A 12,029-nucleotide genomic window follows, 5' to 3' on the forward strand; every position below is an offset into this window, starting at 1 on the left:
TCTCTATAATTAAGAAAAGTAGCCCTGCTTTACAGTGATGGCAAATTACTTTTCCTATCAAAAATATTCTATTACATAGAATCATTTACAGTATATGAATTCCATATGTGCATATGTATATGTATAAATTATTAAAGTTATATAGATACACAATTTATTAAATACTTTGAAAAGAAACTAATTAAATAATAATAATAATAATAATAATAATAATAACAGTACAAATGTTTAAGATTAAAATTATTTATTGTATCATTTAAATTCTTACACAAATGTATATGAGTACCTACGTGGCGCGCGCGGGCACACTTGTCTATACTGTTATATGCTTATGTGTGCATATACTTGCGCTTATACTATTTGTAAATGTCGTTTACACAATTTAGCATCGAATTTTAATACTCGCAACATCAAATTGATGTTGATTATATGATATTTTAATTCTCACAATTTCGTGGTTCAAATTGATCATGAAACAAAGTAACCACGTTAATGTATTACTCGAAACGGTTTCAGACGCTCTCACCATAGTGTATCCATGTATTTTTAACCAATAACTGTCCGCAGATAAAAAAAGAGAATGAAAAAGGTTAAAACTCAAAACGCTCGTAACGTGTAAGAATAGAAATAATTATATAATTCAGAGGCTCTTATCAAGCCTTGATGTGCTCGTAAACCCAGGGCATATACGAGGCTATCTTGGTGTAGACGCCCGGTAAGTTCGTCTCACCGCAAAGCTTGGCACCGAAGGAAACGATGCCGATGATGTAATAGCGCGGCCCCAGGGGCCCATCTACGTCGACCTTCATAAGGGGACCACCCGAGTCACCGCCACATGAGTCTTGTCCAACTTTGCCACCTACACACAGCTGATTATAGCCAATGGGTGCCGCTATTTTATAGCCGATGACGCAACGTTCAATCTCCACGATAGGCAACTTCACCGTCTGTAGTACTGAACTCATCTGTGGCTCATCTACGGAATTTCACTCATTGATGAATTTTAAGAGTACACACTGTTAGGTTATTAAATTCTACTAAAATAGCCATTTAACTCCTCTATATAATAATATCTCTTTCTTTACAGACTATTCGTTAGGTTAGCTATTTGCAGCTATGGCTCCAGTGCTTTCTGTTTTTATCACATTTAGCGATTCGAATAAATAACTGATTGTAATTAACGAGAGTTTTAAATATATGTTCATCTAGTATGAAAATGATATCAAATGATTACAATGGATCTAAACTTAATTGTACATACTCTTATAATTCTTTATTAAACGCGAAGAAATTTAGTTTATCTATATTTTTAAAAAATTTTTAACAGAAATATTTACTTTTATTTGCAAATACTTTGATATTAAATTTAAAAAATAATTTACCTTTTTTGTGCACAACATTCATACTTTTCATCCAACGCATTATACCTAATTTTTATTACAAGTCGATACAACAATTAATTAGAATATTTTAATTATTTATTTACAAAAGTAAATAACTATAACTATAAAGTATTATTTCTGTTTAGATATTGGCATATTATTATACTAATTGGCTAAATTTTTAAAAGTGAATCTAAATCATTTAATACTATTTTGGTGCTTTAGAAGTTTATAAAAAAATAAGTATATCAATACTTTTTAATATTAATATTCCTCAAATATTTTTACTACAAATTGAAATATTAAAATATTTAATTATTTATTTCTAATATAATATTGAAAAATTAAATCTTTTATATAATGCATTATATTAATAATAATAATAAATTATCTACAAATAAATAAAATATTTATTTATAATAATATTGTAATATTTGATTGATTTGGAAACAATTTTATTCTGTAATGCGAAATAAATATGAATTTAATTTTTTCTATTAAATAATAATTCTATTCAAAAAAATATATTTTTAACAAACAATTTTCAACAATATTTCTTCATATTTAAACACGAAAACTATATAATTACATTTATTCTTAAAAATGAAACTCTTTAAAGAATCTATATAATTTAATTTTTAAGCTTTATAAATTAATTGTTCAAGAATAAATTTACTACATCCATTTAAATTCTATTAAATATAAAACTTTATATAAATATATTAATCACGAATAAACAATGTCTTTTAACAATGAATTTTTAGAATAAATTTAATTATCACATATTATATATTTAGTGTTTGAATATACTTAGTATACATACGTACTTATATCATATACTCCCCAGCCAGCAACTTCCGCCGCTTGTCCTATAAAATTCTTCTTCAACAGTTTCGCTTTCATCATACAAATTGGCTTAATATATTCTATAAATATTCAAACAATAATAATTTATTTCACAAATATAATTTATTTAAGCGTAATTTTATTTGAACATACCGTTGAATGTGATAACTTTATTTAATTTTATTAACCCTAAATCATTTTGAAGTTTAGGTTTATCGTACGATTCATGAGGTGTTATTTGTGCAGCTTCGAAATCCTGATAAGGTAGATTGCAAAATGACTTAATACAATCAGGATTTGTCTCAGTATTATGTTCGCCTAATCGTATCCGTGAAACTATTATACTGAATATTTTATTAAATAAATAATTATGAGTAAATAAATGAATAATCCATAAAATACACACACATTACATAAAATAATGTAGTTTTATATAAAAATATTATTGTTATAAATGATATAGAATTTAAATCATATTTTTATTTATACTAACAATTTCATGATCGTTTTTTGAAATAAATTAAAATGCTACAAAATAAAATAAAATCTATAATATGCTTTAACTCATGATTGATTGCTATTTATATATACCATATAATTTTTTATTTATTTTTAGAGTATCTTTTAGAACATTAATAATAACTTACTTTATTTTATAAAATAAGTATTTCAATTTTAAATAAAAGTTAATTTATAAGGCAAAATAATCAAACATGTTTAATTATAATGTGATTAATATAAAATCAATTTTTTAATTTCTTATAATTTATTATACAAAAAATCAAATAAAAAAAAATTATCTATAACTTTAGCATAGTAATTTTTGAATTTAATGTATTGTTTTTTCAGATTTTCATTTTTCAATTATACGTTATGAAAAATTTTAAATACAATTTTAGTAAAATTAATTTTTATTATGACATATTTTTAGTACGAATGAGAATGTCTTAATTGATATATTTATAATATATTTAATATGTTCTTTTTATAAAAAAATAATTATTTTAAATCTTAACATAATTATTTTAATAGTATGTTTAAAAGCTTTCAAATTTTAAATAAACAATTTAAGTACTAGTCGTATATACTAACGTAATTATTTATAATAATAATTCATAATGTATTTTAGAGTATGTTAAATAAATTAATCGAAATTATTTTAATTTAACATCATTTTTTGTTGCAAATAATTACAAATTAATAAACCTTCTGTTTATGCAATTGTTTATTGTAGTATTTCATTATATTTTAGTATAGTATTATATAATTATAATATAATTTATTTTATAAAGTAATTAATTTTATTTTATAATTTTATTTAATTTTCAATATAAATATAAGTTCTCAATCAAAAGAAGAAAACTATTGAATAATCATAATTTTGGTGTTTATGAACTGATAAATGAAATCTGAAAACTAATCATATATGAAATATAACTATTAATTTTTTACTTGTTAGCTAAATTCACAATACAATGAGCTGCAGTTATAACATAGATTTCAGTAATAACTGTGCCACCGCAACGAAATGTAACATCTTTTTCTTTGTCATTTTTTTTTATATATCCAATTCTAGCAATCCAAGGATAAGCGCCCATTGATGCATTTTTACCACCAATAATTCTATTAGAATTTGCAATGCCGCATTGATCAAGACCTGGAAGTATTAACGTAAACACAATGTAAAAATTTCAGATTAACTGTAAGAAATATGTGTAAAAGTTATTCTTAATTGTTTATGTTCAAATTTATATTTACCAAATTTTATCATGTATAGCAAATCTATTTATATTTAAATATTTAATAATTGTAAATATATAAAATAAAATATTACAATAATAATAAAACTAAAATAATGTATAATAAAAAAAATAAATTAAAAGATGAAAATTACTTAAATTTAAAAAATTATCAAAAAATTTAAAAATGACTGCATTTCATACCTCATTTGTTGCCTTATATATATGTAAAATATTTCTAATGTTTTCATAAATATTTATTAGAATATTTGTAACTTTTACTTGTGAGATATAAAAATAAATCTAATATAGTTTTATTATTAATTGAAAAAAAATTTATTAATGAAACATTTAAAATAATATAAAATATTCATACATTGCCTAATCATTAATTATATTATTTTTATTCTGATATTTTCCTTATAATTAAATCTCTTTCAGACACTTATTTAAAAAAGAATATATCCACGATTAAAAAAAACAATTATAAATGTATTTTACAAAATAAGTTTGAAATTTTATTTGTTAAATTTTATTAACACGACAAAAATTGTAAATTAAATGAAAATGATTGTCGTTTTGAAAAATCCTTTACCTGTATTATGATCCCCAAAAATAATATATGCCTGTATGAAAAGAATCCAGGCCAATAGAAGCCTCATATTAGGAAAAGATTTAAAAAATATTTTTCACAAAATTAGAAGTATTCACTGTTCGAACGAATATGCTTAGAGATGAAGAAAAATCGATCAACAATGACCTCCACTTTACATCTGACTTAAGAGTTTGACTGCCAGCTTATCTGCGTCATTGTTAGGAACAATCATTGAGGCTATAACTTATTTATTGCGGGACGTTAATAAAGATTGCAAATGTAGATTCTTACAGTGAAAATGTTTTTTTCCGTATTATTGAACAATAATGAAAAACCCATAATAAATATTGAACTATTTAAATCTTATTATATTTGATTTACGTACAATAAAAAGGTGAAATACTCTTTATTAATCAATTCATTACAATAATTACATTCCATAGAATCAAACAATCAAAGTATACAATTTAAAGTTTTTGTTTTTCCTTCTTTGCTGCTTCTGCCAATGCTTCTAATCTTTCATGTTCAGCAATTAATGCTTCTACTTCATTTGGCGGCAAGATTCTCGTCCTCGTCTTTCCATCTACGCGCGTTAGAGTTGCCAATTCAACTAAAAAAATAATTGAATTATTTTAATAAATATAATCAGAATGGAAAATCTATGATTGTATAATCAAAAATTAATAAAAATCACATACAAGTTGTAATATTTATTATCAATTTTTAATCTTATAATTTATTTCTAAATTATTAATGAACATAAATTTTAAAAAAATTTAATTTTTAGAATATATCAAATAATAAATATTACTATCATTTATAAATATTCTTATTTATATAACACATTATTTTAATATCATTTCCATACGTATGCAACTAGCTAATATAATAAATTTCTGAACAGTAATTACAAAGTACATTAGAATTAACCTTTTTCAGATGACAATTTGTTCATATCCAATGTTTTAAACATAACTTTAATTGCCAGTGCCATAGCATCTTTTAAAGTCATTTCTCCTTCTTTATATTCTTGTTTCAGTGATGAAACTGCAGCTGCAGAATTATTACCAATACATGTTGCTTTCCAACCACCATAATTGCCACTAGGATCTGACTGATATAATTGATAACCATAATGATGATCCCATCCCATATATAAAATGGATACACCAAAAGGTCTCTTGCCACCATATTGAGTATAAGCTTGTTTAACATCACAAAGCCATGATACCAATTGTTCACAAGGAATTGTTTCTCCATATTGTAAAAGATATCTCTGGCCAATGAGGCGTAATTCATTTGTTAAGACATTTGCATCTGATGTTATTCCAGCAACTGAACACACTACATCATCATTAAGTTTATAAATTTTTTCAGAAAAGAATACTTCGTCTAGAAGCTTATTCGTATTTCTTTTTTCAGCTGCTAATAAAATACCATCATTTGCTAAAATACCAAGACAAGTACCAGCATGACTTATAGCTTCCATAGCATATTCAACTTGATACAAACGTCCCTCTGGAGAAAATATCGTTGTACGAGTATCATATCTTCGAGCCTAAAATACGAAATTTTAGGAAAATTTATTATTTAATTTTCATAATAATATTATCAATTAAGTATAAATATGGAAAAAATTACATCGTTTTGGATATGTAACATAAAAATAAACAATTAATAAATAATTTAAATAGACTTATAATAATAGTTTTAAAAAATGTGTAATTAATACATTTAAAACAGTAGAATAGTAGAACAGTAATAAAATACTGTTGACTACATGACACTGCAATTCCCACATAACCTAGAGTATCGAAGACGGTATATAAAATAAATAAAACATATTAAATAATATAATTAAACCAAAAGTGCGAATAATATTATTAACTTACCATTTTTAAGAATATATGTATTGTCTATATAATTTAAATATTTATTAAGTTTACTTTTTAAATTTGCGGCAAGTCGACCACAAAAGTTTTATCTACAAATCAAGTAAAAAATAGAAGTATAATTTTTAGTCAATAACCGTATGGTATAGTATAATGTAACCTATGAGTTTAACATTTCCTGTTTTTCAGACCCGATTAATATGCCTGATCGTAAAATCTATTAACTATGCATCAAATTTTCATTAAAACTATTTTTATTAATGTTAAAAAGAAAAATATTGAAACTAATGGATAATAATTTTTTTACATTAAATATTTAAACAACATTTTATTTTACACATATGTATAAAATAAATATTTTTTTATATTATTTGACCGAATATATACCATTTAATATAATATTAAATAAATATAATAAATATTGAATTAGAAACGCTTTATAAATGCAATTTTAGCCAGAATTTATTGTAAAGGTGCTAAAATTGATCTGTAAAACATCGAAATTCAAAATGAAATTCCAAATATGCATTGCCCCACTAATTCTGTGCTCCAATCACGCATAGCAGCGTGATACACTTATATTATGGTTCAACTAAAATACTTCATGAATAATATCATGTAAATATACGAACAGTTATATCCAACACCATTGAGGTTTAAAAATGCATGACAAACGTAACATCGTCTAAAATATATTTATAATCAAAATAGAAAGCAAAATTCAAATTTACAGCAGTGAACAGCTTTTCTTATATAAAGTACGTTTATAATATTTCTATCATTTAGGTTATTTATCTAAAACTGGTTGCGGTTTTGTTTGAATTAATGTAGTATATGATTACATACATTCATATTTAATTAAAATCCTAAATTTTATATTGTAAACAATACTATAATGAAGCATTAATTAAAATATTAAAAATTTCAAATGATTAATTCTATTAATTAATGAATTAAATATTTAGATTTAAATATTATAAGTTCATTGCATACCTTTTAAAATAACCAAATATTTCTATTATTTAATTGTATTTTGTATATATATTTTTATATAATTAATAAGTCATGAGACGTGCAAGAATAAAAGCTTTAGCTACAGTACCAGTACGTCGAAAAGCAATACAAGATGCATCAGTGGTAGAAAATCTACAACAAATTGATAAAAAAATACCTGAAAAATTAATAGAAAATGACTTAACAGTTAGAACTGAATATGCTTGTAATGAAGTTAAACAAATAGAACCAGAGCAATTAATTACACATAAAGTAGAAAGAAAAGGAACAATCTACTCTATAAAAGATAAAGATTGTGTGGAATTCAATGTTTACGATAAAGACTCAAAGCAAATTAATGATGGACAAAAAATTTCAAAAAATGAATTTCAGCAAAAACTACCAAGTACGTGTATCGAAGGTAAATGTTATATATTTGTCTACTTATTTAATAAATTTAAAAATTTGTATTTAATATCCATAAAAACAGATTTTATAAACAATTAATTATAATATTCATAGGTCAAAAAAATGTTGAAATTTATGATTTACTCAAAAATTAAAATTTATAAAAAAATATAAATAATTTATATATATATATATAAATACATTTTTTTTTTCATAATATAAAATTCATAGGTTCACCAATTAAAACAATGCAAAGTCGTTTGTGCTTTATGAGACCAACTCCTAGATTAGATGGAGGGGGTAGGATTCGTAGAAATAGTGTACATGGAAGTGGTGCTAGTGCAAGTGAATCAGAAGATGATAGTAAAAGATCAAATATCATTATACAGAATCGTGTCAGAAATGATTCTATTAGTTCTATACAAAGTTTAAAAGATAATGGCAATATAAACAGTATTGCAAAATTAAATCTGGGCCAAAAAAGGCGAATGGTTGTATCTGAATCTGCAAGAAAACTGGCAGAAGCTAGAAGAGAATTTCTTTTAAAGCATGAAAATAAATCACCGGATAAAAGTAAATTAACAATGTATGATTTAATTTATTACAATCCTACTAGCAATCCTATGAAGCAAAAACCAGTAACAATTAGACCCAGTATTAGAAAAATATCAGTGTGCTCGTAAGTATATTGATATAATTGCAACTTAAATTAAATATATGTGTGTACATGTAGAATTGGGTAAAATATGACTAATATTCAATAAAAATTTTATATAGCATTACTGATAAAAAAAAAGAAGAAACTGAAGATGAGCCTTCAGAAATGTTAGTACCTCAAGTAAAAGTTGGACCAAATGGTCAATTAATAATCGATGAACAAAGTCTTGTAATAGATCAATATAAAGCCCAAAAAAATATTGATCGTTCTGATATTATAATAGATGAGGATACTACAGGAAATGGCTTTTACAAAAGACGTAAAAAAAGTAAAGAATGGAATAAATGGGAAACTGTGAAGTTTTATAAAGCTTTAAATACGTATGGTACAGATTTTTTATTAATGCAAAGTATTTTTCCAATGAGAACTAGACAAGAACTAAAATTAAAATATAAAAAAGAAGAAAGATTGAATCGCAATCTAGTTGAAAAAGCTCTTCAATATCAAGAATTTAATACAGAAACATTACAAAAAGATCTTGGTAAGTATTCTAATAATTATGAAATACTATAAAATCTATTATTCTATATTTCTCTTTGTTTTTATTTTAATAGCTAGTGTCGACGAAAGTGAACGAAAAGAATCAGCTGAACTGAATAAAATTAATAAAAATATAAATTTATCTATAAAAAAAAAAAGAAAAAGATGTCGTAAGTTCTTTATTTAACTATTTATAAAAATCATATACATACATTAAAATTAATTTGTAATTTTTTAAATTAATTGACGTTTTTAGAATTATTAACTGAAGAAATCAATTGTGAAAATGATGATGAAAATTTAGAATATAACAAAAATACTTGTGATGAAGAATCAAGTGATGAAAGTTCTAGGATAACTATTACTAAAAACATTAAGAAGCGTGTAATACGTAAACGTAAAACAATTAAATCACAAGTAAATATTTGTACCAAATATTTTAAAAGTAATTCTGATAGTGAATCAGAAATATACAAGATTCAACCTACGCGTTCTGGTCGAACATTCAGAAAAACTAGTAAAGTGCAAAAATCAATAAATATCTTTAATATTGAAAATATAGGAGATATTGAACAAATAGATGATAGGTATAATAATAATGATGATGAAGATAAGGAAACTAATAGTTTAAATAGAATTGATAATAGTGTAACTTTAAATGAAGTCGATAGTCAATTAAATGAAATAATTGAATTGCAAACTGATGACGAAACTGAAAATCAAAGCGAGCTATTAGAAATATTGGGAGCTAGTTCAAACATTTCAACAAATATATTTGAAGGAATTGTAGATGAAATGCCTAATATAACAAATTTAAAGCCTGGATCATTAGTTGTTTTAAGAAAAAATAATGCTGATGAATCAGGAAAGACAAATTTACAAATTTATGTTGTTAGTGCCGATTATGATAATAATAATCCTAATATTAAAGATAATTTATTGCCAATTGATTTGTCACCTGATATATTAGAAACTGTTACTAATTGCATTAATGATAATGAACCCAAAAGTATTCCTCAAGAATGTAATATATCATTGAAAACAGTGTAAAAAGTTGTAACCTATATATTTCCATATAGACATAGATATAATATTTATCTTTATTTATAAATTTGTTAAATTTGTATTTAATATTAATTTTACTAAGTTTTTATCATAATTATTTTATATGTACATTTGTATACATAAAAATATATATTTGTAATTTTAATAAACTTATATATTGCGTTAAATCAATATCTATATTTGTCATAAACTAATAAGTAGTTTAAATTTAACTAAACATAATATTATTTATTATTCAAATAAATATTACTTCTCAATATCAAAAATAAAATAAGAACTCCTTTGATGATAATTATATACTAAGTGCACTGATACAAGATTTTTCATAATTTGAGTGTGTCTTATCTCAAAGCATCTATTGAATTTAGCAGTTAATCAAAATAATAGATTCTATTGTAAGTATTTAGATATAACTATTTATAACAGTATTTACTAATAATTTTATATAACAATAATATATTTTTGTTTAATAAACTTCGATTTGATAGAAACCGTGTATCCAGTAATGATTATAATTCCTACTGCTTTCAGTTTTCAATAAAAACTATCAGAATAAATTTATATCAGAACTTGCAACCAAAAGGAAATGCTGAAAGAAGTAAAGTCAGACACTGCACTTGTATAAGAGCAATGACTATTATGTAATAATTTGAAGTAAAAGAAGTTAGTTGACAAAGCATGATTAATTAGTAAATAGTCCAACTACTATTAAATTGAAATTTTTTCAATACAATTTACATACACTTCATTATATGGATTTCGTATATTAATAACGATTATAATATATTTATATATAAAAAATTATGTCGGCTTTTCATCAGCTTATTGGTGGCAGAAACTCACTCTACAACAAATTTTTTTGCTTTCATTGGAATATATCTTTTATATATATCAACATTATTTAATATCTAGCCTTTCCATCTTCAAGAAACTTTGCTTCATTCTTTTTTGTGATAATGGAAAAATTTATAGCAAAATTATTGACGCAAATTATCTAAGCAAATATAACTATAATCGTATTAATATATAAAAATATATACATGAAAGCTAAAATTTCATATAAAAAAATTATAATAGTTTCTCAAGAATAAAAAGTGTCTGCCTAGAAAAGTCAGCCTATATATTTAAATTATAAAATTTAAAATTTTAATTTGCTCAAAAAGGATCATAAACAATTGACTGATTATTAATGTGCAATATTACTATTCAAAATTAACAAAATATACGCCTCAGTACCTTATTCAACATACAACTATACATTTCTAATAATTAAAGGTATTCCAAGTATGAAAAAATAATCATGCATCTTTAAATTATATATATCAAAAATATAATTTAATGAAATCAATGATATGCATTATGTAATATTTAAAAATAATGCAATTGTTATGCATTGTCTTGTTATTTCCTTTATTAATATGTTTAAACTCGATATTTGCTAAAAAATTTAGTTTTAATTTGAAAAATTTAATGAATATTTCAATATAGAGCTCCGTGTTTTGTTATTCAATGGAAGATACACGCCACACTTTATTGGTCAACGCTGGAAACACGGCATTAATCCAGTTTGAAATATATCATTTATTTGATTAATTCTTATAAGTTATATATCAACATTAGATAAGAAATTTATAATTAAATATAATTTAAAGAAAACTAATATTAGACAATTGCAGCTAAAAACTTAATTAGTCATTTTTCTTTCTTTTTCCTACCTATTTATTCAATTATTCACGCGTGTATAACAAATATTCTTTTAACATTTCATGATTTAACCGAAGAAATTTTAAAACTGAGATTTGAAACGCCTCGGGTGAATTTGAACAGAGCATTATATTATTCTACAACATTATTTGATCAACAGAATAATAAAATATATTGAACAGAACAAAACTAATAATTTATAAGTCT

The 12,029-nt window shown here is 23.5% G+C and overlaps 3 protein-coding genes across 5 annotated transcripts; 1 reads left to right on the forward strand and 2 right to left on the reverse strand.

Annotated features, from left to right (window-relative positions):
• Positions 1–239: 239 nt before the first annotated feature.
• Positions 240–4,877, reverse strand: LOC105366752 (proclotting enzyme-like). The gene is made up of 5 exons (XM_011505293.1): positions 4,563–4,877; positions 3,681–3,885; positions 2,382–2,572; positions 2,210–2,308; positions 240–976 (listed from the first exon to the last, which is right to left on the reverse strand). Exons 1-5 carry the CDS (start codon positions 4,627–4,629, stop codon positions 654–656), a joined length of 885 nt encoding a protein of 294 aa, XP_011503595.1. The 5' UTR covers positions 4,630–4,877; the 3' UTR covers positions 240–653.
• Positions 4,878–4,944: 67 nt separating this feature from the next.
• Positions 4,945–6,579, reverse strand: Prosalpha3 (proteasome alpha3 subunit). Of its 3 annotated transcripts, none has more exons than XM_011505296.1 (3): positions 6,455–6,579; positions 5,493–6,120; positions 4,945–5,172 (listed from the first exon to the last, which is right to left on the reverse strand). In XM_011505296.1, the coding sequence occupies exons 1-3, from the start codon at positions 6,455–6,457 to the stop codon at positions 5,030–5,032; spliced, it is 774 nt and encodes a 257-aa protein (XP_011503598.1). In that variant the 5' UTR covers positions 6,458–6,579; the 3' UTR covers positions 4,945–5,029. The 3 variants fall into 3 exon arrangements, with proteins under 3 accessions (XP_011503598.1, XP_011503596.1, XP_011503597.1); XM_011505294.1 differs by lacking the exon at positions 6,455–6,579 and adding an exon at positions 6,295–6,378; XM_011505295.1 differs by lacking the exon at positions 6,455–6,579 and adding an exon at positions 6,204–6,228.
• Positions 6,580–7,502: 923 nt separating this feature from the next.
• Bdp1 (transcription factor TFIIIB component B'' homolog Bdp1) lies at positions 7,503–10,126 on the forward strand. Its single transcript, XM_011505297.1, has 5 exons — positions 7,503–7,868; positions 8,087–8,534; positions 8,633–9,054; positions 9,128–9,223; positions 9,310–10,126. Exons 1-5 carry the CDS (start codon positions 7,520–7,522, stop codon positions 10,101–10,103), a joined length of 2,109 nt encoding a protein of 702 aa, XP_011503599.1. The 5' UTR covers positions 7,503–7,519; the 3' UTR covers positions 10,104–10,126.
• Positions 10,127–12,029: the final 1,903 nt, after the last annotated feature.

Source organism: Ceratosolen solmsi, unplaced genomic scaffold (genome assembly GCF_000503995.2).
Source record: "Ceratosolen solmsi marchali unplaced genomic scaffold, CerSol_1.0 scaffold87, whole genome shotgun sequence".
NCBI lineage: Eukaryota > Metazoa > Arthropoda > Insecta > Hymenoptera > Agaonidae > Ceratosolen > Ceratosolen solmsi.